General features: G+C 53.4%; 1 protein-coding gene across 1 annotated transcript; it reads right to left on the minus strand.

The window, feature by feature from the left end:
- Positions 1–1,587: 1,587 nt before the first annotated feature.
- On the minus strand, positions 1,588–26,295 carry A4GALT (alpha 1,4-galactosyltransferase (P1PK blood group)). The gene is made up of 3 exons (XM_073213976.1): positions 26,188–26,295; positions 4,314–4,453; positions 1,588–2,828 (listed from the first exon to the last, which is right to left on the minus strand). The coding sequence occupies exons 2-3, from the start codon at positions 4,437–4,439 to the stop codon at positions 1,725–1,727; spliced, it is 1,230 nt and encodes a 409-aa protein (XP_073070077.1). The 5' UTR covers positions 4,440–4,453; positions 26,188–26,295; the 3' UTR covers positions 1,588–1,724.
- Positions 26,296–27,833: the final 1,538 nt, after the last annotated feature.

Raw genomic sequence — 27,833 nt, forward strand, 5'->3', positions numbered from 1 at the left:
GTGGCTAGAGGGCAGTGCTCATGGCTGAGAGGGCAGTGGCGCTTGACTGAGGAGGGCCTTGAATGCTGGGCCTGGGAGTAAGGCTTTGTTCCATAGGCAACAGGGAGCCATAGAAGAACTTAGGGTGAGGGAGGGTCACGTGTCTCACCTGTGTGCTGGCACACAGTAGGCACTCACTACATGCTGGCCAAATGACTAATGAAACAATGACCACAGGAGGTCATCTCACTTGCTTTAGTATATAGAGTTATGTATATTATTTATATTATTAAGATAAAACCTGCTCATTCTAAACAAATTTTAAGATAGGTGAAATGATGCTGTCATTGGAGAAACAACTGACATAATTGACAATGACCCGTTGTTCTCATCAAACACATCACCTGCTTTTGAATGCCCCTAGAGCCAGGGAGCTCACCCCTCACTGGGCTTCCCAGCACCATCCGCAGGCAGAATCACAGGTCTCTAAACACCTCTCCCCTCATCTGCCAAAGAGCAGCCTGGCAGAACCCCCACTCTAGGGGGAGGGCTTCTCCAGCCTGGCCAGAGCTTCCCGGAGGGACTTTCTCTGCACACCTGGCTGGGGTCTCACCCTGCAGAGCGCAGACCTGCCTCTGGCCCAGCCTTGGGGCCACCAGCTGGGTAGCTGGGGCCTCTCCCGGATGCTGGCCAGGCATGCAGGGTGGGGCAGGAGAGGCCAGCTGGCAGGGTGCCTCTGCTCTGCTGAGGAGCTCCTCAGGGGTCTCATTTGGCCCCGTTAAAACAGATTCGGGCTCATTATGGGTGGGATGCGGCCCCCACCGCTGCCTGCCAGGTCCCTGGGCGCTTCGGATCTAGGCAGGTTGGGAGACCTCGGGCAAGTCGCCACCGCCCCCTGCCTGAGCTGCTCCAGCTGCAGAAAGGGGATATTTAGGGCTGTGCAAGTGATGAGTTTTATCAACCATCAAGCAGTAAGTGTCAGGGAGGCACTTTGACTGCATTTATTCTCCTGTGTTTATCAGGGGCAGGGTGTTTTCTTTCAAATGCTTTGCCTGAACCAAAAAACCACCATGCCCCCATGTCCATGGAGTGGGCAACATCTCTGGAAAGAAGGGGTGGGTGGGCAGGCTGGGCCTCTCCCGAAGAGATCCCAGGGCAGCCCCGCAGGCCTCAAGCCCTCTGAAAAAGAACCCCAAGCCAGAAAGGAGCCACGTGCCCCTCCCTGGGCTCCCCCACCGCCCCCTGCCCTGGCCCAGCTCCTCCCTTCTTCCTCTGCTGCCCTCAAGCTTCTGCACGTTCCCCTCGGGTGCACCTCCGCCCCAACCAGCCTGGCTTCCCCGAGATGCCCTGGGAGATGCCTTGATGTTCCCTGCTCTGGAGTGTGTCTAGGAGACCCAGCGTGCCCACCCAGCTCACTCCCGCTGATTCTTGCTGGGGGCCCTTCCCCTGCACTTGTCACCTCTGTCCTAGACAGCGCGCTGGCCCAGAGCGAGAGCCACCGGCCTCCTACCCGGCTGGGGTCTCACCCTGCAGAGCGCAGACCCGCCTCTGGCCCTCAAAGGGAGCAGATCTCAGGGCCTGCAGCGCGTCCTCCAAAAACACCTCTGTGGCCAACAGTCCCTCCATCCTGCCCCAAATCCCCAGCTGCGGCAACTCAGGCCTTGCAGCTTGCCTCCCCGGCAGGGTGGCCAAGAGCCCTTCTCCAGTTAGGGTGCTGGGTAGGTGGAGGTGCCCCAGCAGGCCCCTCACAAGTACATTTTTATGGCCTCGTGCGTTGTGGGGCAGTAGCGGGCATGGAGCTGGGCCAGCAGCACCCTGGACGTGGCCTCAAAGTGTGTGCCCTGGCTCTTCTTGTTCCACACGTGGACGGCGTAGGTAGCATTGAGCAGCCGGGGCAGCTCCTCGGGGCTGACGTCCTCAAAGTACCTCTTCCAGTTCTGCCAGGGGATGGGGTAGAAGGCCTCACAGGGCAGGGTGGTGACGCCGCGGCAGGAGTGGCTCTCATCCAGGCTGCGGATAGAGCACCACTTCTTGAAGACCCGCGTGAGCAGCTGTGGGCCCTGGTGGCCCCAGATCCAGCCGTTGTAGTGCGCCACGAAGTCACGCATGCACAGTGCCATGAACTCGTGGTGGCGCTCGAAGGCCAGGAAGGCACCATTGAGGACGTAGCGAGACTGGGTGCCCAGCACATTGGTGAGGTTCCTCAGGTTCTTGAGGACAATGAAGTCTGTGTCCAGGTAGATGCCGCCGAACTTCCACATGAGCGCGATCCTGGAGGCGTCGGAGAGCACGGGCAGCAGGTAGGGCTCCCACCGCCGCTGCACAGCCACGTACCAGGTTGCCAGGGGCGTGTCCCGGAACAGTCCCTCCAGGTCCAGCGGGAGGATCTGCACATTGGGGAAGCAGCCCAGAAGCGAGAGGCCCAGGTGCCGGGGCAGGGAGGGGCTGCCACCATGCAGCCCCTTCATCAGGACCACCACCTGGGACCCGGGGTGGGCCCTGGCTGCCGACTCCACCGAGCACATGAACAGGAAGTTGGGGTTGGTCCGGTCTGAAGTCTCCAGGAAGAAGATGTTGCCTGGAAGAGGGGTGGAGGGAGGTGTGGGGGGCACCAAGTGGGGGCAGGAGATGTCAACAGGCAGGTTGGAGAATTGTCCTTGGCCTCTGGGCTCCCCCACAATGTGCCAGTAGATCATGACAGAGACAAAAAATGTGAACTTGAAGCTGATGATGAACAGGGTGCAGATCCGCTGCCTTGGGGTGCCCCAGAGCAGCCGCAGCAGCCAGTCGGGGGGCCTGGACATGGTCTCCCAGATGACACCAGGTGCCTCCAGCAGGAACCAGCTGGTCTGCAAGAGATGAGCACCACACTTGGGCAGGCTGCTGGCATCTCTGGTCCCCAAAAAAGCCTCCCACAAATACCAGCCACAGCCAGTGCCAGCTTCCAAAGCCCAGGGGTCGGCTGACTCTGAGTCCCACCTCCTTCCTCATCTGCAAAATGGGAACTGTGGGCCATGGGCCAAGGTCCGGGCACTGCTGCTCTTTGCTGTGACACATCTGTGAGCTCCCTAAGAACTGAGCCAAGGCCACCTTCAGCATCACAGGCCCTGGCCAAGGTCTGGCACATGCAAGGGTTGTCAAAAACTATGACGGCCATGTGGCCCAGTACATGGGCCGTCAGCTCTATTTGGCTCCATAAACCAGGCCTGGAGCTGGCCCAGGAAGGCAGAGTGCCACCAGCCTCAGGGTCATGTGGGGCCTGGGGCCTGGGAGGCCTTGGGTGCTGGCTCGCTAAGAGGCTAGCACGCAAACTTGCTCACAGGACAGGTGCTGAAGGCATATGGGAATGCGTGCCAGGTCTGAAGCCCTTGGCTTGGACATGATGGGGTCTCCTGAGCCCCGGGGTCCCTAGCCCCCATCCTGGGCTGTGCTTCTCATAGACACAGGTCTGGAGGGAAAGGACAGGGAGGCTGTGCTGTATCCATGACCTTAACCAGTACTGCTGCCCTTGGACCCTCACTCTTTCCTGGTGATGCCCGCTTGGCGAGCAGCCAGGAGCAGCCTGGGTTCTCTGCAGGTGGCTGGGGTGTCTGTGATAAGATGAGCCTGGGCTCTGTCCCCAAGGGTAGACAAAACACCTGGGGGGCACTGGACCCCAGTCTGCCAAATGAGCTGTGAGGCCCGGGCAAAGCAGGTCAGCACACAGGGGCCCACTGCAGGCTGAGTGCATCGACTCAGTAAATATGAACTGCCTGCCACGCATGTGCCAGGTGCCAACTCAGTAAACCCTTAGAGCCACTCTTTGGGGTGGCAATCATCATGCCCATCTTACAAGTGAGGGAACAGGCACAGAGGTCTGCCAACTCATGCAGCCTCACCGCCAGCAAGCGGCAGGGCAGGGACTTGAACCCAGACCACCTGGCCCCAGAGTCCGCGCCCTCACTGCCGCACCATCCCACCTGGACAGAGACGGCGTGCAGATGGCACACTGGGACTCGGTGCACGTGACTGAGTCTAGACTGTCCTCACTGAACACAGTCCCAGCTACTATCACTTGGTGCCTTCTAAGGGCTTGGTACCAAGGTCACCCCCTCCTGGCCTGCTGGAGCCCCGGGGGCAGCTGCGTCACTTCTCCTTTACAGGCCAGGAAACGTGGACTCAGGACAGACTGGGCACTGCCAGGATGCTAGGAGGAGCCAGAGCCAACCCCTCCCCAGGACAGGCGGGGCCTCTGGCCTGGGGATGGTGCCAGGGCCTGGGCCTCAAGCAGCTGGCGGACCCTCCCCGAGGTGGAGGACAGGGAACAGCAATGATGTCACGGGCTAGTAACTGACCAGCCTGGATGGCCCATGGTGGTGAGGGGGGGATGCAGGCAACCTGGCAGGCCTCCGAGACACACCCTGGCTCAGCAGCCAACCTTCTCTGCCAACACAAACACGGCCCTTCCAAAAGCTCTCCATGCCCACCAATCCATCTGCAAAAGACGGAGAGAGACAGAGTGAGGTGGGTCGTGGGCTCAGAGGCCTGGTCCCCTGGCCAGCCTGGCTCATGTGCTCACTGCCCCTGTACCCTCTCAGCCCCCCAGGGAACACACCTCGGAGAAGGGACGGGTGGAGGGGGGAGCAATCAGGCTGTGGGAAGGTTGTCTGGAAACCAACAAGGACATTAAACCAGCTGGGGGCCAGTGGAGCCAGGAGAGGCTTCCTGGGGAGGTGACACTTGATGAGAAGGGAGTTAGGCAGGTGGACCTCCGGAAGTGCCACACCTTCTCTCCCTGGTGCCCGACTCAGTGCCCAGAGCAGAGCAGGCCCACAGGCAACGAACGCACTCACTCACTCACTGACTCACCCCGTCGCCGGCTAGGGGGACACTAAAAATACAAGTTCAGGCCACCTTGCTCCTCTGCTGAGATCCTCAGTGACGTGGGAAGCCCACATCCACCGGGTCCTGGGTGTCTCCTGACCCCTGACCTCATGCCCCACTTCTCTCCCCATGGTCGCTCTGTTCCAGCCATACCTGGAACTTTCTCCTGCTCTTTCTCAAACCCATCCCCCCACGCTGCTGTCTCTGGGCCTTCACACCTGCTGTTCCCCCTGCTCAGCATGCTTTTCCCACAAACCTTCACTCAAAATTCACCTCCCCCAGGGGCCTCCCTGCCACTCACCCTCCAGCTCCCCCACCACTTCCCAGCCTCTGACTTAATCCTCCCTAGTCCTGGTTCTAACATGTATGCTGTATATTTTTGTTTTGTGTTTTGTTCAGCATCTAGAATAGTGGCTCCTGGCAGGCAGTCGGTGAGTATTGAGTGAGTGGCTGGGCATGTGGGTAAGTGAAGGGGCAAATGATTGAGTAAACCAATGAATGTTCAGTGAGTGAATTAAAGAGTGAACAAATGCGTGCATGAGTGAATTAATGAGTCAGTGAGCATGTAAGTGAGGAAACTGGGGTCAGGAGTTGCATGGGCTGCCTGGGATGGTGAGCGGCAGAGCTGTGATAAACCAAGAAGCTGTGTTTCCTCAGCCCTGGTTTTCCCCTACAGGGAGAGGCTATTTTGGTCCTGAGTATTTTTAACCCAATGCGAACACTGAGGAGCAGACCTATAGTTGGACCATGCAAGGCCCTGAATGCTGGGCCCTGAAGCATTGGGGTGATCTGGCTCTGCTGTGGGGCGGGGTGGGGGCTGGGCCCACTGGGGAGGCAGGACGTGCCACCTGAGCCCCTCACGTCGAGGGTGCCAGGCGCAAGCAGTGCCGTATTTGGTGCTGAAGCCTGGGACCCAGGAACAGATACTGTGTATGTGGCCAAGTTGGCCACAGCCCAATGCCCGTGTGACCTCAGGCCCAAAGCATGCTCCTGGCCCTGGGAATGGGCCTTGCAGCCTTGTCAACTGAACCTGGCATGTGGCTGCCCCCTCCTCCTGGCTCCCTGCCCACCACGTCCAGTCCTGCACTGGGGATATGTGTCCAGTTAGGTCAGCTGTGGTCGCATCCCTGCTCCAAGCCTTTCTTCAGCTCCCCATCATCAGGATCCCCTGATCCATCCCAGGCAGGAAGCGAGGTGTGCAGCTGCTGGACACAAAGGGCCGAAGGCCTGACCAGACCCCTGCCGGCCTGGCTTCCAGCACCGGCTCTGCAGAGGCCCCACCTTGGGAGCATCGGTATCAGGGCACCAGGCCCACGTCCCTCGAAAAGGCCCCCCTACCTGGTGACTGTCACCAGGGTGTTTCGATGGGGACACAGAACCCTAAAGTGAAAGGGGCTCGGCAGCAGAGGGCACGGCGTGTACAGGGAGCTGGCCTCCAGCTGGGCAGTGGAGCCCCTGCGGTCCCTGTGCAGGAAATGCCCAGCACCCGAGGCTGTCCTGGAGGCGTGGGGGGAGGCAGACATCTCAGCAGGAGTCGCAGCCACAAAACCAGCAGACAGAGGAAGGGACGGCCTCTCGTCAGCCCTGAGCTGCCAAAACTAACAACCACAAACTGTGGGGCTTAAAATGAACACCTGACACTTGTCACTGGGCTTCCAGCCCATGTAATCCATGATCATTTCCTCATCTCAAGATCCTTAATAACATCGGCAAGGACACTTCTTCCAAATGAGGTCAGATTCACAGGTCCTGGGGTTAGGATGTACCGTATTGTCCCCCTGCACCCCCCTTCTTTGCTTCTCTGTCCGGAGCCTCAGAATCCCTGTGTATAGAAGGAAGCGCTGTTCTGAAGTCACAGAAGCCACTGGAGCTCAGGAGAGTAGTGAGGGGCCGGGTCACATGCTACCCCAAACGGAGTCTTTGGAGCCTGGGGTCCACCCCAGGCCCCTGAGGTTCGCTGCCTCAGCCTCTGTGCATGGCGTTTAGGGGTCCCAGCCGCAAGGGCTCTCCTGCAGAGAGGCTGCCCTCCACCCCCACCACGGTCACTGCGCCTGGAGCACCTTCAGGACGCCAGGCTCGGGACGTGGGCTCAGGCCTCGAGAGCATGTGCAAGGCTGAGATGCACCTGGGCCCTGTGAGGGCAACGGGGACAGGACCAGACAGGGGCCAGTGGGGCCAGGAGGGGAGACCATGGAGGCCTCAGCAGGTCCCACGGGAGCCCTGGGGCTCGGCACCCTTCAGAGGTTCCAAACCAGGGTGGAGGCCTATGACCACACTGAGCCACGTGGTGACACAGGCTGCTCCCAGGGAGGGCGCACCACCGTGGGGGGTGTTCCCTCTCACAGAGGACACCCCCTGGGAAGCGGGTGCTCCAGGGCCCAGTGAGAGGCCTGATGGCACCTGTGTCCCCGCTTCCCTCCAGAAATGGTCTTGTTCACTTTCTATCATCCGAGTTCTCGGGGGGCAGGGCTCACTTGTCCTGCTCAGGTCCTTCCCGGGGCTCACACAGGGCCTGGCAGACAGTAGGTGCTCAACAAACCCTGGTGGATGAAGGGATGGCTCTCAGGAGGGAGCCAGATGCCCCTTCGGTTCTTCTCAAGGCCTCAGGAGCAAACCAGGTCAGGGAGCAGGGCCATGAGGGGCAAAGCCAGGGTCAGACTGGGACTCCAACTGCAGCTGTAACCCGACCAGCAGTGTGGCCTCAGGCAAGCCCTGTTCCTCCTCTGAGCCTTGACCTCCTCACCTGTAAAATGGATCCACCCCACCTTGGAGGGGCCAAGCGAGGCGATGCGTGTCTGGGCCCCAGTCCGCTGAGCAGGCCCTCAACAGACGGTGACAGTGGCCATTAGTCAGAGGCCTTCTCTCCGGCAGGGCGACCGGCGTGGTCCTTGCATGGAGGCCTACGAGGGTGCTGGGGAGGGGGATGCTCATGCTCAGGGCAGTCTTTAAGGTCAGGAGGCATGCCTGTGTGGCCCTGTGAGCCACTGACCACTGCCTACCCCTGAGGCCAACAGCGTAGCTGTGTGTGGCCAGGATGTGGCATGTGACCTGCCTAGTCCCTTGTCGCGCTCTCATTCCCCCAGGGCCCACCTAGATGTCAGAGAACTTCATCCTCACCTCATGTCACACTTGCTCCCAGTGAAGCTAAATCAGGTCCCCTCCCTGCCCCGCTCCACTGCAGCCTGGACAGACAGGGACTTCAAGGTGGACTTTAGAGTTCCCTAATTTTCCTTTCCGAGCAGGACTTTATATGGGGTGGGCCTGGAGGCAGAGAGGACTGAGATCTCCCAGGCCACCTGAGCCTCCCTCCTGGGCCTGCACCTGCCAGTGTGACCTCAGGCAAGACAGGAGACCTCTCTGACCTTGGGCTCCTGGTCTGTCATGCAGGGGCAACACCAGAGCCCAGATCATAGGGTGCTGTGTGGACTAAGGCAGTGCGGACGTCTCACAGTGGCCAGTACAGAGCCTGGAGCAGAGGATGAGCCGAGCTGGACCCAGAGGCAGGAGCCTGAACCCAGGCCAGGGCAAGGCGGGCAAGGGGAGCCCCTCACACCACCTTCTCCGGGGGCCTTTCATCCCAGGCCCCATGACCCCTGGGCCACATATGGTCTTGAACATCACTGAAATGGCAGCTCCATGGACTGTGGGCCTGGGCAGGCCATTCTGCACGGCTACGGCGGGAGAAGAGGGTCGACGTCACATGCACTGGGGACCCCCAGTGCAACTGGGGTGGTTCTCTGCTGGGTTTGCGGGCCCAGCACACACTCGCTCTTCTGAGAGCAACACCTGATCTCCACTGGGGCCTCTGCCCCCCACAGCCCACTCCCCAGCTCTCGGGATGGCCACGTGATTCAGGTCTGACTAATGACTGGACCGCATGCTCTTGGCCTCAGTGGTTGGCTCGGGGAGGGCACATAACAACCCCAGCTGAGCAGAGATACACGACTGCTAGTGGGTCACTAAGACATGGACCAGAAGCGGGGAGGATAGCGCCTGCCTGGGGAGGAAGCTGGCCGGAGGCGAGCAGAGCCGAGAGATGGCAAGACAGAGACACATGGGACGTCATCATTACGCCTGGATCCTGCTGTGCCTGAAGCTGGAGTACTCCTGGCCTTCTCAGTCACGGCAATCAGTATGTACACAGACACACACACACACACACACACACACACACACACACACACATACACACAAGGAGGCATCTGTGCTAAATAATCAAGGGGCACTGTAGTTTGATCCATAAAATCTGACTGGCTTTTATGAAGAAAATATTTTCAGTTATTCTTTGTGTCACAGAAAACAACAACATTTTCAGATGTTATTTGGACTCAGCCTGGGGTTTGAGTTCTGGCTCTAGCAGTGCTGTTGGTCACCTGATCTGACACTCAGCCCTTCTGTTTCCCCATCTTTAAAATGGGGATAATCGTGTTCTTGCAGAGCCACGAGGGGATTTTCATGATACACCCGATGAACTGCAGATACTCAAGAGGCATCAGTCCAAATAGGAAGTCACACAGGAAAGAGCCCCATGCCTACCTGCACGGAGCGCAGACGGTGCCTCCCACACTGGCGACTTGCTAGCCGGGAGAGGGTACAACTTGGGGCTGAACCTGTCTGGCACTTACTGGGTTGAGGAGCCACAGAGCACCCCAAGGCAGAGACCACCTGGCCCAACCTCTCACTCTAGGTGGGGGAGGGAGCGGAGAGATGCCCAAGTCCACAGAGAATCAGCAGGGGCGGACGGGAACTCAGGCCACACGGCAGCACATGTGGGACTCGATGCGGGGGTCACTTAAGCTGGGGTCCTCAAGTCTCCTTACCTGGGAAAGGGGAGCACAGCGCCCACCCTGAGTCCACATCCACCTTCGCCTGTACTTGGCCCTTGCTGTTTCTGCTGTTGGCTGAGGGGAATAGGGGGGTGCTTGGAAACTAAAGTCTGTGGGTGGATGTGCTGCAGATGGCGAGGGGTCCCACCAGGGTGGATGGGACACTGCTGGAGGGCCCTCCTCCTTCCTGGCTGACAGAGACAGCAGCTGACAGGGCCTTGCTCCCCGAATCAGGGACACATCCCAACCTGAGAGGAAAGGAGAGCCTCAGCGCAAACGACCGCACCTCCTGATGCCTCTCCAACTGATCACCAGCGAGCCGTTGCTCAGCCAGTGTCCCCCCTAACTCTCTGTCCCCAGGCCTCCGCTGTCCCTCCCCCAGGTCTCTCCCTGCTGCCACTCTGGGTTGGTCTGTCTGTCTCTCCCTCTCAGCAGCACTGAGAGAGCTCTCTTGGTCCCTGGTCCCATGACACCACGCGGGGGCAGGGCTGCAGTGGGACGTGACGGAAGGAGACCAGGCTGCTGAGACTGGACGGGTCCGGATGGGAAGCTCTCCCCCAGCCCCTAACTGGCACCAGCGCCCCGTGCCAGGAGAGGAAAACTAGGTTCACTTTGCACAGGGAGGTTTGGGGCTGAGGACGCAGTGGGAGACAGAAGAGGCCGAGGAGCCTGCTGCGTTCCTCCACTTGGTGAGAAGTGCCTGACGGAGCCAGGAGGCCCTGGCCCAGCTGCCCCCAACGCAGGGTCACGGTGCCGTCTCAGTTCAGCCTGATCACCAGGACAGGCATTACTCCAGCCAACGCCAGCCCCTGCTCCCTGTGTAACCTTCAGAGAAGTAAGGGACTTGTCCACACGGCCACAGCTAGTGGCACTGGGCTGGTGTGTGCTTCCAGGTCCGCCCAGTCCTGTTCCCAGCTTGCTGTGTGATCTTGTGAGTCATTTTCCTATTTTCTGGGCCTCAGATTCCTTCTGCACAAGGGGAGGAGAGCAGGGCTAGCCAAGGGCTCTAACTGTGGTGACATGGGGCATGTGTCGGTCACCTTCCCTGATAGGCTAACATCCGAGCAGATCCCAGAGGCCTGAAGAAGCTTGAGGTATCTGGGGGAGGCCATGGGGCCAGGAGACGGCATGGAGGACAGGGATTTCTAAGCAGCCACTCATCGGCTCTGTGACCTGCGGTCCATCGTTGCACCTCAGCTTCTTTGTCCATGAAAGAGGGTGGGCTGGGCTCTTTGGTCTTGGAACTCAGGTCTCCCTGGGTGTGAAAAATACCCACAGCTTCCAAACCCTGCTCGAACGGTCTGCTGCCCTGTCCTCCACACCCCCCAGCAATCTTTCAGGGCATAAATTAATACATTATTTCTACTCAAGAAGCAAGAGTGACAGTTATTAGAAGGTGACGATCCTTGTAAAAATGGCTGTTTTCAAAACATAGGTCATAAAATTTTCCCCCTCCAAAGCCTGTAAGATGTTCCAGAGCCAGAAGTCAAGCAAGGGGTGGCTTGCTCTTTGGGGGACATTACAAAGAGAAAAATTAGGGACACAGGGACTTCTTTTTCCAAGAGGAATAAGGCAGCCACAAGGACTAAAGCAGATTTTTGGTTCCTAATCTTCCCTCTTTTCTAATGTTATACAGAGCAACAGGGAAAAGAAAAAACAAACCATAAGCTTTAGGGAAACTACAGGTATGAAAAAAGCACATAAACTCCAAATCATGTGTAAGTGTGGCCCAAAGCACCGGAGGCCAGCAGGCACGGCAGCAAGGTGGGGAAGAACGGGGGGGGGCAGGGGGGCCCGGTTGTGGAAGATCACAGAAATCACCACTTCAAAAAGATGAGTAAATTAGGTGGCAGCTGTGGCCTGAACGAACCAGGGAAGGTCACAGTTGGAGGCGGGCAGCTTCTTGAAAAGGGTTGAGTTCTGAGAGGCAACAGAGAAGTAGATCCAGAGAAGGGCCACGTTTTAAAGGCACAATCCATTCCCCTAAGAGCACAGGGAGGAGCCTTTCAGCAGAGAAACTTAGGGAACTAGCCTGGTCTCTCTCCCCATTTCCACCAGAACCTCCTATTAACTGCTAGTCCAGGAAAAATGAATTTAAATATAGAAAAGAAAATCTGTTAAAGGAATAAACATAGCATTCATTCAAAGATGTTACCAGAACGATAAAGGAAAGGACAGTAATATTCCCTTGTATAAAAAGAATATTCACTCTAAAAATACTGCCACCAGACAAATAAAAATTCGAATCTAAAATTGCATCATGGATTAAAAAAGAAAAAAAAATCTTGAAAAAGTAATCCCAGCTCTGAAGGAAGATCAGAAGGCAGAAATATAAAGTCTGGAGAAGAAATGGACAGATGAATTGATGGACGGACATACAGACCAAGTGTGAGAACTGGTAGGTCTTGGGAAAGAACTAGAAGAAAAAGACAAATCATTTCAGAAATAAAGACGAAACTGCAAGAAATGCAAGGGAGAATGGACTTTATATGAAGAACAGTGAGAGACATAGAGATCAAAATGAGAAAAGTAAAGAAAATTAAACAGAAATAATCAGAGATCAAAGATTAAAGAAGAAAAGATAGAGAAGACATATAAGGGAGATCTTATATGTATAACTGGAGTCCCTAAACAACTAAATTAAAACTAAAACAATGGAATAAATATTACAAATTATGATCCAGGAAAACTTTCCTGAAATAGGGAAGACTTGATTTCATGAGCTGAAAAGTTACACCATGTACAGAGAACAGTGAATCAGAATGGTAAATTTCAAGGCATATTCTAGCAAAATTACTGGACTTGAAAGATACAAAAATAAATCTTTAGGCAGCAACACAAAGATCAAGCTGTCAACGAATGGAGAGAATGAGGCCGGCGTCAGATTTCTCAGCAGCAACATCCAATGACAGAAGACAGTGGAGTGATACCTACAGGATCTGAGGGAAAACAATCTGAGCTGAAGATTTTAAAAAGCCATGCTGTCCTTTATTTCTTTTCTTAATATTATATTTTAATTTGACAACCTACTTGGTTCTATTAAGCAGTTCATGAATCAGGCATCATTTCATCTAGCAGCACAGAAATGCTCCAAGGAAGGAGTCATGCTGTTCTTTAAATATAAAGATTCTCCACCAACAGTTTTAAAATATAAGGACTTAGGCAATAATGTTCCTATAAGGAAAACTGAAGAATAAGCATCAGCCAACCAAATGGTGGTTGGAGTCACCTCTGTAAAATGACAGAATATATTTAACAGCAGGTCAAAAAAAAAAAGTAGGAATAAGGATAAAGGAATGGAATGAAAATGTTTTCTTGTTAAACACTGTAGAAATGATACAACTAACAAATAACTGGTAGGCAAGGGGGAAAGGAGGTGAAACATGGAAAAAACAAGCTCACTAGTTGCCTCATCTTTAATTATTAGGGGTAAGAGCTAAAAACCAAGTAGTAAAAGTTTAAGCATCTTTCAAGTAGGAGATAAGAGGAAGGATAATACTACCTTGTTTTACCACATCCAAGTAGATGCATCCTTATGGTACGTACCACTAACAATGAAAATGCTGCCAGTTCAACGATGTCTCTTTGTTTTCTTATTATGTACAATTGTTTAGTCAGACTTTAAAATCAGCCATCATGCCTGTGCCTACATAAGCAATGAAAATAAGTGAAACAAATCAGGTTAGGTGTCCCGGAAACTTTTAAAGTTAAAACCTGATCCTTCTGAATGACTTCAACTCAGTGTCACTGATGCCTTCATCTCCCACAAGGTATCACCTACTGTACCCACAGGTGTGGGTGATGCAACATTTCTTAAGAGTGCTTCCCTACTGTTTCCAGAATTTTCTTCCAAGCTGCTAACACCTCTTTGTCAGCTTTTCATGCCTTTGCATGAGCAGGCAACTGTCACGAACACCATCTGGCTGAGAGCTTCCAGAGACATTAGAATGGAGAGAACATACACCTTAATCATTCAGGAGAGGATCAGCTGAAATGAGGCAGTGACAGGAGAGAAGGAAACAAAGTTATTGTTGTTCATAGAAGAGAAAGCATAGATACTGTCTAAAGAGAAGGAACGAAGAGAATTTTAAAGGTATAAACATAAACATAGCCACTAGAACATAAATACAAGCTTTCCTAAATATCAGGACTACAGGTTTTTTAAAAAGCAAACACAAGTGAAAGAATAAATATAGCTCCCCACCTGTACAGACATATATACAAATATGCACATACAATATGACAGAAAGACGAAAGACATCTGTCAAACCAATAAATAGGTTTACTCACTTAACTTTACAAAGAAAAGATTTTTAGTTTTGATTCTAAGCGAAACCCATCTCTATCCTGTATTTAAGAAATATACATTAAACATAGTGATTTAGAATGCTTAAAAGTAAAAGAATGAAACCTGAGCATAAGATTGTATATCAACAATACCTTAAAAAAATAGTAAAAGAATGAGCAGAGGCATAAAGACAGATACAAACAAAAACAAAGCAGGGGCCATAATCTTAATATCAGACAATGAGGATTCAAGCCAAACATCACTATAATGATAAATGGTATAATCCACAAAGCAAGCACCAAGTAACACTGCAGCAATTTTCAGGAAGAAGAAATTACAGGAATACTAGGACATATAGGTTAAAAGACACTGACCAGAGATTTAAATTTACCTCTTTCAGCCTAAGAGACAAGTAGATCACACAGAAATAGGAATTCAGAAGACCTAAATAAAATAAACAGTAAGGTACTACACTATACCAAACTCTCTAGCCCAAATAATAACAACCCACTTTCTTTTCAAGAGCTGATGGAACATTCATGAAAACTGAAAACCTCAACAACATCCAGAAATATAAAAAATACAGATACTTTATAATTCCAAGGCAGTATGACTAGATATTAAATTAAAAGTCTGGAAATAAAAAAAAAATTGAGTCAAAAGGTGGGTGATGCAGCAAATTAAATTTGTAGGATTTCTAGAAAGCAACCATAATCAAAACACCATGAATCTGAATCTATAGGTTATAGCTTCAGAAATAATCAGAAGAATATTTATAGCCTCCAATATATGTAACAAGTAAAACAGGACAGATAAAAATAAATATAAAGCACCAGGCTAAAAATGTTTGAAAAAGCATCACAAAATAAACAGGAAGAATAAAGAAAGAACTAGTAAATATTAAAACAGAAATAAGTTATCAAACAGATAAGCAGTAGGACTAAGAAATAAGGCAAAAAGTTGGCTCTTTGGAAAAGAGAATATATAAATTGTCATTAACCTAATTAAGAAAAAAGGGAATAGGGGGATGGGGAGAAAGAACCCAGTACAAATTAAGAAATGCCAAATGGGAAAGAAACCAAAGAGGTAGAGGAAAGCTTTTTTAATCATAAGACAGTACTTTGCAAATAAAATTTAAACCTGAAAAAAATAATTTCTAGACAAATCTAATAAATCAAAACTATTCCCAGAAGAGAGTCTAGACAGGCAAACTATCTCAAAAGAAACAGAATTAAAAAGATCATTAAAAAACAGAAGCACCAGGGTGAGGCATTGTCAGAGGGGAATTCTAACAGCAGAGAATTCCAATGCTTTTTAAAGTGTTCAACAGCAAAATAGGAGAAGGAAAACTTATAAAAAATTTTAAAACATAACATAGATGCCAAAACCTGACAAAGCCTGCATAAGATACACTATCTTGACCAGTATCATTTATGAATATTATTGTAAAAATCCTAAATAAAACATAAGCAAGTAGAATTTGGCAGCACATTAAAAGAATAAAACATCAAAACCAAATGGGGCTTATTCCCAGAATGTAAGGATGGTTTGATATTAGGCAATCATTCATTGATTCATAGTTCTTGATTCACAGATCTAAGGAGAAAAATCACATGATCACTCTCAGAGATGCTACAAACATTGGATAAAATTTCCAACACTCCTTCTGGATGAATTAGGAATCCTTAACAGAATTATACATATAAACCCCAGAGCCAGAAGCCAGCTTTGTACTCAGGGGAGTACCCTCATAGCACCAGAGGTACTCATCAAAGCAATATGACAAGAGAAATCAGAGGTATAAAACAGAAAAGAAGTAGTTAAAACCATTGCTATTTTTACATGATACTACTGTGTACCTGGAAAAGTCAAGGGAACTACTGAAAAACTATAATTAATAAAAGAATACTGTGACCCAGGAATTCCACTCCTAGGAATTTACCCTAAGAATGCAGCAGCCCAGTTTAAAAAAGACAGATGCACCCCTATGTTTATCACAACACTATTTGCAATAGCCAAGAAATGGAAGCAACCTAAGTGTCCATCAGCAGATGAATGGATAAAGAAGATGTGGTACATATACACAGTGGAATATTATTCAGCCATAAGAAGAAAACAAATCCTACCATTTGCAGCAACATGGATGGAGCTAGAGGGTATTATGTTCAGTGAAATAAGCCAGGTGGAGAAAGACAAGTACCAAATGATTTCACTCATATGTGGAGTATAAGGACAAAGGAAAACTGAAGGAACAAAACAGCAGCAGAATCACAGAACCCACGAATGGACTAACAGTTACCAAAGGGAAAGGGACTGGGGAGGATGGGTGGAAAGGGAGGGATAAGGGCGGGGGAAAAAAGAAAGGGGGCCTTGTGATTAGCATGTATAATGTGGGGGGGCACGGGGAGGGCTGTGCAACACAGAGAAGACAAGTAGTGATTCTATAGCATCTTATTATGCTGATGGACAGTGACTATAATGGGGTATGTGAGGGGGACTTGTGAAGGGGGGAGCCTAGGAAACATAATGTTCCTCATGTAATTGTATATTAATGATAACAAAAAAAAAAGAAAGAAAAACCACCAACCATCTAGGATAAAAAAAAGAATACTGGAAGGTGGTAGGGTACACACACACACTTAAATATAAATAAAATGCAGTCGTAAGCAAGAGATATAATGAAAGACAAGATACCACTCAGAACAACCACCACCCCAAGACTTAGGGTCAAACTTAACAAAAGATGTTCAGAATCTATGGGAGCAAATTTTTTTCTCCAAAGAACACAAAATGAACTTGAACAAACGGAAGGACATACTATGTTTCTGGATACAGGATTCAGCTTCATAAAGATATCCATGTTCTCTAAGCCAATTTCTAAATTCTACATGATTCTGGAATTTGACAAATTGATTCTAATGGTCACATAGAAAAACACACAAGCAAGGAGCACAGGGAAACTCAGAGAAGGAAGAACATATGAGGGAGGACTGGCTTTTTAGACTGAAACATACTGTAATGTTTCACTAATTAAAACAATGTGGTCGTAGCGCATGAACAAAAAGGGCAATGAGATAAAGGCAATGACTACCACAATGTAATACGGTGCTTGTGTACCCACGGAAGGCAGTGTCCCCCATCAGGAAAGCAAAATGGGTCTTTTCACAAAGGTTTTGGGCAACTGGAGTAGAAAAAGCTGAGTTTATACCTCAGAACATGCCCCAGGGATAAACTCCAAATGTAAAGTAGCAAAACCCATAAATGTTTAGACCAAAACATGGGTGGATTCCTTCTTAACCTTAGAGTTGGGAAAGTTTCTTGTTATGTATGAAATCCAGAAGCCATAAAACGGGAAGATGACTTGACTCTTTGAAAAACAAGTTTCTCCATGTCATCCCCCGAAATACCATCAAGAATGTCAAAATAGCAGTGATAACTTGGGGTAACTCTTTGAAAAACAAGTTTCTCCATGTCATCCCCCGAAATACCATCAAGAATGTCAAAATAGCAGTGATAACTTGGGGTAACTCTTGTGCCTCTCCAATCCCAGAGGTCTAACTTTCCTAGCCTGTAAAGAGCGCCCAGAAATCAAGGTGAAAAAAACCAACAGCGCAAAAGAAAATGGGCCAAAATGCAAAAAATGATCCTTAATATGTAAGCAAGATTGAAGATCTTTGCGTAAGTACAAGGAATGCAGTTGCAAGCGTTCAGATAGCATCCCTCAACTATCAGATTGGTAAAAATCCAACACTTTGGCAGTATGTTCTGAGAAGGCTGGGAGGAAAGAGCTACCTCTCCCACGGCGGCAGGCATGCCCCTTGGCACTGCTCCGGGGGAGGAGGGCGACGGAACGGCACCTGTCGAAATCACAGACCCTTTGCCCACACAATCCCACCTGTTAGTTCATCCTAGACACAAGCACAGTCTGTAAAGGTCACAGGTTTGTTCGCGCCTGCAAACAAGTAGAAACAAGCCAAGGTCCTTGAAGAGACTGATTAAAGACAGGATGACATATGGACGCTATGGAAAACAACATCGGCTTCCTGCAGGCAGAGACCGCAGCTGCCATCTACTCTTTGTGACATCCCCTGTGGCCAGCAGACTCTAGCATACAGTAGGTGCTCAATACACATTCTCTGAAGGAATGAGTAAAGGATCCCTCAACTGCCCACAAAGCCAGGATCTAGTGTGGTAACTTTAAGCCAGGGGAATGCCATTTGCCCACTGTATGCCACGTTCAGATGCAGACTCCAACTGTTAGGAAGTATAATTGGCATGTCCTGCCTCACCATCTGAGGGTACACAATGCCACATGCCTTTGACTCGTCAGGTTAAAGCACCTGAGTATCCACTGGTCCCAAGAACGGAAAGGTGACCTTTCCAGCACATCATGGCTGGTGAACATGGGAGGCAGGGTCTGCGCACAGGCATGTCTGCCCCCAAGTCGCAGGCCCTCCTTCCTTCCCTGACACCATCCCTCCCACCCAGTCACTCTGACTCTGCTCCGGAGACTGGACTGAACATCTGGCTGCCTGCGGTTGACTCCTCAGGAGCAGAGTGAGTTCAAGGACTGGTAAGTCACCAGCAGCCTGGACTCCCACACATCTGTTCCCTGGGCACATGCATGCGTGCACCAGGACCTCCTGGAGGGCCAGCGTAGCCAGGGGTGGATGAGCTTTCTGCACCGGTCCCTTGCTATGCCCAGAGGTCACAGAGGTGCAAGTAGCAGGGAAAACTCTTCATCAGACACAGTCATGCCTGAGAAATGAAATGCCCATGGGAAAAGCATCTAGAAATTCCAGGCTGGATGAGGAGTCCTGAGTTCACTCTGCTTGGAAGAGAGTGCCCATGCCACCTCATGTTCTCCTTTAAAACTGTATTACAGATCAAAAATAATCGGCAGCAAAAAACAGCACCCCCACCCCATGCACACTATACAGCATTGCCAGTACCGGGTATTCTTATTCGTAACAGTCTCTGCTCACTGGACGTTGCCTGAGCAAGGGACCTGGTTTCTGTGTTATACCTACGTGCTCTGAGCCCTTGTAGTATGACATTCCCCCAATTCTGAGCCTCAGTTTCTTCATCTGTTCAATAAAGATCTTGGGAAAGACCATCTCTAAGGACTTGTCTAGAAAGACCTTCCAAGTCTGCTCTCTCCAGCACCTGCTCTGTTCACTCTATGGGAGGTAGCCGTCATTGGCCTCTCTAGACAGGGCACCTCAGGGCCACCTGCCCCTCTGGGGTCAGGCCAGGAGCACAGGCAGATACTGAGGCAAGAGGGATGACAATTCACGGATAAGAGAGTTCCCGCTCAATCCGACACACAAAAAAAGTCATCTTGGAAAGAGACCGGCCAAGCCCTCAGCATCACCCACAGCACTCCCACCACGTATTCACAAATGCCTGAGCACCTACTATGTGCCAGGCCCCACTTCAAGGTCTGGAAACGCATGCAGCTGTGAACAAAGCAGACAGGTTTTGGCTTCAGGGAGCTGACATTCTTCTAGTGGGAGAAAACAAACAAGTAAAGAGATGAAGAATAATAAAGAAATTACATCAGGCTGTTAAAAAATGCAGTAGGGAGACTGGACTGGGAGGACCAGGTGGGCTGCTACTTTATACACAGTGGGGTGCGATGGCCTCTCTGACAAGCCGGCATTTGTGCCAGATCTGGTGGGTAAAGATGTCTGAGGGAAGCCTGTCCAGGGAAGGGAGTCGGTGAGTAGAAGAGTCCTGGGCACGTGTACCTGAGGCGTTGAAGGACTAGCAGAGAGAGAATGGGGAGAAGGGGCCCAGGGGCCTTGAGGGCCACGGAAAGAACCTGTCTTTCTGTTTGGGAGGGGCCATCATTGGGAGATAGTGGAGGGAGGGCTGAGTGTGACTTGTCTTTAAGATCTGGCTGCTTTTTGAGACTAAATTGTGGTGGACAGGAGGCAACATGAAGGCAGTTAAGAGGCTACAGGGACAATCCAGAGGAGGGGAAGGTGCAGGGAGGGGACGGGGAGAGCATCTCTTGGAAGCACACGCTTCTGCCACATCCCCTCCCTCACCAGCAGCCCAGTGCAGGTCTCCGTCTGGGGGCGGGGGAGGGGGGACCCACCGCCACAGCCGCCTCCGTGGCTTCCCGGCTCTGCCCTGACCTGGTCCCCACCCCCCATGACGCGGAGGCATCCTGGGCACTCCTTCAGCCCCCGTGCCCTCCAGGCACACAGCTTCCGGGCCAGCCAAGCTGACCTCTGACGTATTGCTCCAGCCACTAAGCTGTGGGCACTGCAGGTCTCTGCTGTATGTGCGTCCCTTTTCCCAAGGGTCCTTCCTCCCACCCGGGCCCAGGAGCTTCCTAACCGTAATACATAGGAGGCACTGCCATTTGCCAAGAAAGCAGGTCAGGCACCCTACCAAGCACCGTTCGTTCTTTATTTCATCATTATTTCATCATTGTGTCTATCACTATGGTACCATTTTACATGAGAAAACTAAGGTGCAGAGAAGAGAGGTGACCTTCCAGTGCTGCATGGCTAGTAAGTGTGGAGGCAGGATTTGCATCCAGGTATGTCTGCCCCTAAGTCTCAGCCCTCCTTCCTCTGTGAGTCTCTCCTGACTTAGGTGAGCAGAGCAGGCCTCCTCCAGGAACTGCCTGGATTTCAGCACAGCCCACACTGTGAGCCAGGGTAGGTCCCCAGTGCTGCACACACAGGCACACTGCAGGAGCTCACGGCTACCTTCCCAGTTCAGTGTGAGCGGCAACCTTCCCTGGGCATCTGGGCAGCACCACTTCTCAAGCCTGGGCCTCACTCCCAGCCTGGATGGCAGGCAGATTTCAGACCACTTACCCCCACAACCATGCACCCCACCTCCCCACTCCCCCACTTTGCCCGGGAGCTGTCAGGAGTGACCAGGGTGAATCTGGCCTTGGAGAAGGCAGGAAGCTAAGGAAAGTGGGCACTGAGCCAGATGCTGCCACCCTGCCTGAGACTGTAAGTGCCATTAAATTAGGGAGGGCCTGGCGCACAGCAGGCACCCATCGGGTGCCCCAGAGATGTGTGATCCTGAGTGAGGAGGGATAGAGGCAAACCACCCTGATACCTCAGTGCTTCTGAAATGAGGTTAACACCTTGAATCACTCAAAACCGCCAAGCCCTGGGAATTCCAACTTTGTGCAACACGTGCTTCCCCTTTCCCCAAATGCCCCTCCAACCTTCCCCTGCCTGGTGACCCCCCAGTCGGAACAGATACGGAGAGCTGCCATTTGCCAAGAATCCAACAAAATGCTCCCAGGGTTTTATTCCTGGGTTATGGGTGACTTTAGTTCTGTCTTCACACCTTTGCGCAGGGCTTGTGTATTTCCTGCGTGTGCGCACGACCATTTGGCCAGCCAGGGAGCCTAGCTCCCAGCTTGAAGGGATGGGCTCTGTGTGTCTGTGGGTGTGGGGAGCCCGGTCACCCCCTGCGGTGACACTTCTGCTCTCTTCATCTTGAAGGTAATGTGGAGCCACTGAGGACTTGAGCCCAGGGCACACGACGCGGTCAGTCTTCCCGCGACCTTGGCACCGCGGATACGCCGTCAGCAGGCTGGTATATTCTCTCTGGTCCTTTTCCGACACCTCCATCACGCAAGCAGTGTGAGCAGCACACAGGCGACGCACTGAAGGGGACCCGATGGCACACACTCTTCTACACCTTGTTTTATTTTTCACTCGTAAATATGCTGGCCCCCATATCCCAGCCCCAGGTGGTGGGGACTGCACAACCATACACAAGTCCCAAAACACATCGACCTGTGTGTTTGCAAGGATGTGTCAATTACTCCTAAATAAAGCCATTTGAAACACGGTACACATTTCATGTCAGGCCAATAAATACAGCTTCACACCCTGACTGCCCAGGGCTCCTTGTGTTTCCTCACCTGGCGGCCCCACCCTGCCTTGCACCTATTTCCAGTCCTGGCCACTGAAGCCGCACCCTCCGCCCTGTGCTTTCACTGACAGCACTGTGGCAAGCATCTGGCACTTCCATCTTGGGGCTGTCTTAATTACTTCTGAGCACTGGTTCCTAGAAATGAGCCTCTTCAGTCAAAAGAAATGTAATTTAGGGTTTTAGATATGGATTACTGATTTGTCCCCAGGAAGGTTTTAAAAAGGCCACCTTCTCTCCACTGCCAGGGCACAGGGGCCTTCTGGGCTCTCAGGCAGGAGTGGGCGTGGCTGAGTCCCACTTACTAAAGGCTCCAGCCAGGCATGGAGCCCCAGGGTGCTAAAGCAGCAATGGGCTGTACTTCCTGAGGGACCTCCTAAGGGCACAGCTGCCATCCAAGTGGTTTCCACGCAGTCACTTGATCAATCCTCCCAGTACCTGGGGCTGTCTTCCCTTTTTGTCTACAGTTTAGTAGCTGAGGAAACCGAGGCACAGCTGGGGAATTGAACAGCATTTGCCAGGTGAAAGGAGTTTCTGCCTGTGGCCCAGCTGGGTCACCTGGGACTGGCTGGAGGCTGGAGGCTCAAACCTCACCAGGGTGAGGCAGGGGCACCGGGCACTTGACTCTCAGTTTCCTTATCTATCAAAGGGAATAACAGCCCAGGTTGGCTGAGGGTTAAATAAAATCAGGTAACTAAGTGTCTGGCACCTAGCGGGGGCTCAACTGATGGAAGTCCACCTGTGGCTCAGGGGGCTGCTCTGGGAACCGGCAGGCATGAGCCAAGGAAGATTACAGACCCCTGGAGGCAGTGGGGCTGCGGGGCGCCTCTCCAGGCTCTGTCCATGTCTGGGACAATGGCTTCTGCTCTTTCGAATCAAGCCTGCTCACTGGATGTGAAGACTACTTTTCACCTCATGTGCCGTCCCCGTTTGCCAGCCCAGACTTTGCACCAGTGTGACATCCAGAAGGCTGTGTTCCTGCCGGAGTCGGCTCCTGGTGGGGGGGAGTGTGGGCAGGGGGAGGGTGTGCGGGCCATGCCCAGGAGGGACGGAGGCTCTCCTAGTCCCGTGGCCAACCCTGCTTCTGCTGGAAGCTCCCGGACCACTGGGGTCCTTCTAGAGGGAGGACAAACAGAGGCACACAGGAGAGAAAGGACACTCACTCACCAAGTTGCAGGTGGAAAAGAGAGGTGTCGCTTCCCCATATCCACTGGAAATGGAGGCTCAGAGAGGAAAGCGACTCTCAAGAGTGTGCGGTTCGTGTGGGGAGCCTACTCTGAACCCAGCCCCTCCACTCCTCAGCTGACTGCCCTGAGCAAGCCCCTCCCTCCAGTCTGTCAGTGGGGTGATAACACCTGCTCCCTCCTGGGGAAGAAGGGGGCCTCAAGGGGACAAGGCTGGCAAACAGCACAGGGGGCTGGGGACCAGGGAACCCTCTCTCTCCACCCACCCCATTCAACCTCCCTCTGCCAAGATCAAAGCCAGTTCAGAAGGGTCCAGCCAACCCCTCCTGTCCGGCCCTCCCCGGTTGGAACATCCCCACGGACCGGCGCTGGGCCCCTCCCGTCTCCTCCTCCTCCGGGGCCTCAGCCACGCCCACTCTGGCTCTGCGCCGTCGGCTCGGGAATACAGCCAAGTCTCCCTTACTGAAAAGCACACACAACGGTACAGCAAAATAAAAATTAACAAAAACACACGCCAGCAGCAGCAAAAATAAAACCCAAGGGATAACCTGGGAGAAGGTCTTTGCCACAAAGAGACCAGGCAAGAGGCACTTTGCTCACTGATGGGCTCAAACAGATGAATCGGAAACACACATACTGTGGTCACTCACAATGTACGGAAGTCAAAGCATGATGCTGTTCACGTTAAACTTACACAGTGCGCTGTATGTCAGTTATAGCTCAATAAAATGGGGAGGGGACACAAAGATGCTAGACATTCATACTCTTGACTCGGTAATTTCATTTCTAAGAAATAACAAAAAAAATGCATGCTCACAGGAAGCACGTTATGGCCCTCCCTCTGGAGAGCCAGCTGGCTGTGGGTACAGCCCTGCTGGGGGTTCACATGCACTGCCTGCCAGGCAATTCTCTTCCCAAGAAGAATCCAGCAGTGCATAAATCTGTGTGTAAATTCAGTGTAACATTATTTAAAAGAGCCATATACAAAAGAAAAGAAACTCTAAATGTCAAATAAGATACATTAACTAAATAGGATATAACAATACCTAAGTATCAAAAAGTATAAAAAGTAATGTTTGAGAGGTGAGGAATTTGAAAATTTTAGACTAGATACTCAAATATGTAAAAAAGGGTTATTAAAAAGTCTGGCAAAGAGAGAACATGCTCACAACAGTTATGCCCCAGGGATGCAAGCAAGGTCATTTCCCCCTACTTCTGACAGTAAATACATTCAAACATTCGTGAACATCCAGTATGTGCCAGGCTGAGTGGGCATCGGCCTTCAGGCAAGTTTCCTCCCCTCCGGGAGCTTCCGGTCTGGAGAGGAGTCAGGCAGCAGTGCAGTCAGCAGCTGCGAGCGCACTAGGGGCTACCCCTCTGGGAGGGGGCGCAGTGCAGGGAGCACGGCTGGCGAGAGCCTGGCGGGGCAGGGCCACGGGGGAGCCGTCCACCCACCTGCCTGGAGGGGAACCAAGAGGGGTGGCGGCTGGGGGTCGGGGGTGAGGTGTTTCCACACTTGAAGCCTGCCTTTCTCCTCTGCCCCTTCTTCCAGTCTTGTCAAAAATGTCCCTGGCAGCCCCCTTTGTCCCTCTGCCCTGGTCCCAACTCAGACCTTGCGGGACCTGCATCCCCACTGCCTGGGTGCTTGGTGATGGGGACGCCTATGGCCAGGTGGGTTTGGGAGTCGCTGTCTGGGGCTAGTGAGGTGAGAGATAGGTCACCCCCTCCTGACTCTCTGAGGAAGGCCCCGGACACACACTGGGCATGCGGTCCTCACAATGGGCAGCAGGCTCGCTCACCTGGGCTGCTCTAGGGCTTCGATTGGTACAAGGAAACAAAACACATTTTAGAGAAGGGTTTCCATTTTGGAGTTTGTCCTCTAATAGTGGGCTGTCCCTGCAGACAAGCCGGAATGGGCACCTGAGGCTTAGAAACATTTTTGGGACGAAAATGAACAACAGAGAGGCCTCCATACCCACTTCTTTCCTTTGGGCCAGATGTGGGGCCTTCCCCTTGGGGATTTGGCTGTGGGAACAGAGTGCAGGCGGGCATGAAGGGTGTGGTCCTGGCCAGCCTGGGCCCTGCTGTGTCACCCTGGGCAGGGTGGCTCCCCCTCCTCTGGGAGGAGGTGACAAAGGGGTGGTCCTTGGGCAGCTGGAGGCACAGATGGAGAGCCAGAGCCGGAGCACACCAGGTGCTCGGTGATTTGATAAACGACAGGAGAAACAGATTTCGGTGACCTCAAGGGGCCTGCGAGGAGCAGTCCATCACCAAGTGTGTGGGGAGGGGCTGTCCTGAGGAGGGTGGGCGTAGGGGCGATGGCTGTTAACCCTCTCAGAGCCAGAGGCCCAGCAGAGCCAGGCAGGGAGGTGGGAACTTCAACCTCCAAGGTGTTGGATGAGGACACCGAGGCCAGGGGACTCCCCTAGAGGTGAAGGGGAGAGGGCTCTGGGGGGACCTCCCAGCCGGAGCCTCTCCCAAGCACATCACACTGCCACTCAGCCTCAGTGCTGGCCACCTGGAGGCACGCCGGAAGGAGGGGTCGGCGGCGACTCCGGATCCCCGGGGCAGCGCTGGGGCCCGACCTTCCGACTCTGCGGCTCCGACAAGCCCTGCCCTCCCCCTGTAGGGCCCTTCCGCCTCTCGGCACGTCCAAAGCCCCAGCATCCCTCCAGGCCGGGGCCGGGGCCGCCTGCTGCTGCCCAGCCCTCTGCCCGGCCGCAACCCCTCGGGCCCCGGGCCGGACCCGCGCGCGGCCAGGCCTCCGACGCGGTCGGCGCCCCGGGACAGAGCGGCGCGCGGCCCAAGGTCGCAGCGCGGAAAGCACCCTCGGCAGGCTGCTCGCCCCCGACTCTCTCCCGCGGCGGGCCGGCGGGGGTGCTCAGCCGCGGGGCGCCTAGCGGGCCGCGCCCTCCGTCCGCGGGCCGGGCTGCGGCGCAGCCGCCGCGCTCAACTTCGGGGCGCATTCGGGCGCAGGCAGCGCGCCCACAAATGCCCCTCCGGAACAGGTGGCCGGCGGCCGCCGAGCCCCCCCCCCTCCCGCAGGGAGCGTCCCCCCGCCGGAGCCTGCGCCCCCGGGAGCGCGGCCCGAGCCCCCGCCGCCCGCCGCCCCTCCGCGCGCCCCCCGTACCTCCAGCTCCGCGGCGGCGGGCGGCCGTGCCCCGAGCCCGGCGGCGGCAGCCCCGCCTCTCCGGCCCAGGGCGTGGTCACGCCGCCCCGCCCGCCGCCGCCCCTGCCGGGTCCCGGCTCCCCGGCCCGCCGCCCGCCCGCTGCCCGCCCGCTGCCCGCGCCCGCCGGACGGCCGCGGCCCGCGCGTGGAGCGCGCCGGTGGGGCCCCGCCGCCTACGCGGGGTGAGACTTCCCACTTCCCCCATTTAGCAGACGAGAAAACTGAGGCTCGGAACGGTTAAGCAACAAAAGCGTCACGCAACTGGGAACCAATACGGAGCCCGGGTCGGCCTGATGCCATCGCCTAGAATATATTTATTACCCCGCCAACCCCCTCCCCGACTGCGGCCGGGCTAAACGCTGTGCCGGCATCACCCAGCGTCTGCCTGAATTCAGTCACTGGCGTGGACCTGCAAGACTAGCGAGTGTCCTTGCTGCTCGGTGCCCCCGCTCGCCCCCCTCCGCCGCTGCTCCCTCGCTGTGCGGTCCTCACTCCTGTCCCTCGGCTGAGGACTGATGCCCAGGCCGCAGAGCACGCGGCCACCACCCCGTCCCTGCCCCAAGAATGAACGGTCTGGCACTTAGTAGGTGGCCCATATTATCCTTGGAATGAATGCATCAGAAGAAAATTCCCGCCAGTTCCCAACACCCTTCTGCCCACCTGGCACCCCGTTACCTCCCAGGGCCAGGCTGGCCTAGACACCCCTCCTCTTGTCCCCAAGGTCCCACCCTTTGCACGGACATCCATTCAGCAAGTCTGCCCTCTCCTGTCCCCGGATCATTCCCATCAGTCCACGTGCTGTTACTGGTTTTGTCTTAAAACTAAAGCAAGAAAATAAAACCCCTTTTGCAACCCCTCTGACCCCCACAAATGGCTACCTCTCTTTTCTCATTTCCTTTGCAAAAAAAGTCCTCCAAGGGTTGTCTTTCCCTCATTCTCCCTTACAATCCCTCCCCACCCCTAGCCCACTATAAATCTGTCATTTTGGGACCCCAGTGATGCCCATGCTACTAGGTCCATGCCAGCCTGGGTCTTTGTCTTACTGGCCCCCCCAGCAGTGTTTGCCAGCGCTACCTACTCCCTCTGCCCTGAAGCACCTTCCTCTGACCTTCCTGCCCACCACACGTGCCTGCTCTCCTCCTGGCCACACCCAGCCCTGTTCTTCACAGACCCCCTCACTCCCAACCTCTAAAGTCACTGCCGTGCTCAGCTCCCCATCTGCTCCCTTGCATGCTCTTTGCACCCCTGCTGTCCTCCAGTCCCATGGCTTTGGACACACACCCACCTGCCGACGGTGCCCAGGTGCGGCTGGCAGCTTGGGCCTCCCCCTGACCTCACATACTAACTGCAAGCTCAAGACCTCTCTTCAGTGCTGCATCCAAGGTCCCCTGATCCCCTCAGTGCTGTCCTCCTGCGGCTTCCCCATCTCGTTTATCAAAAACTCCAGGTCCTCAGGCCCCACACCTCGACTCCTCTCTCTGCCCACCACACAGGCTTCCAGCATCCACCCTGACAGCAGAGCCCATTGGCTCCACACTGAAAACATATCCAGAATCTGACACTTCTCAGCCGACCCCTTATCCCAGCCACCAACCTCCCCCCTGGCT

This window comes from Manis javanica, chromosome 10 (assembly GCF_040802235.1).
Source record: "Manis javanica isolate MJ-LG chromosome 10, MJ_LKY, whole genome shotgun sequence".
Classification (NCBI taxonomy): Eukaryota; Metazoa; Chordata; class Mammalia; order Pholidota; family Manidae; genus Manis; species Manis javanica.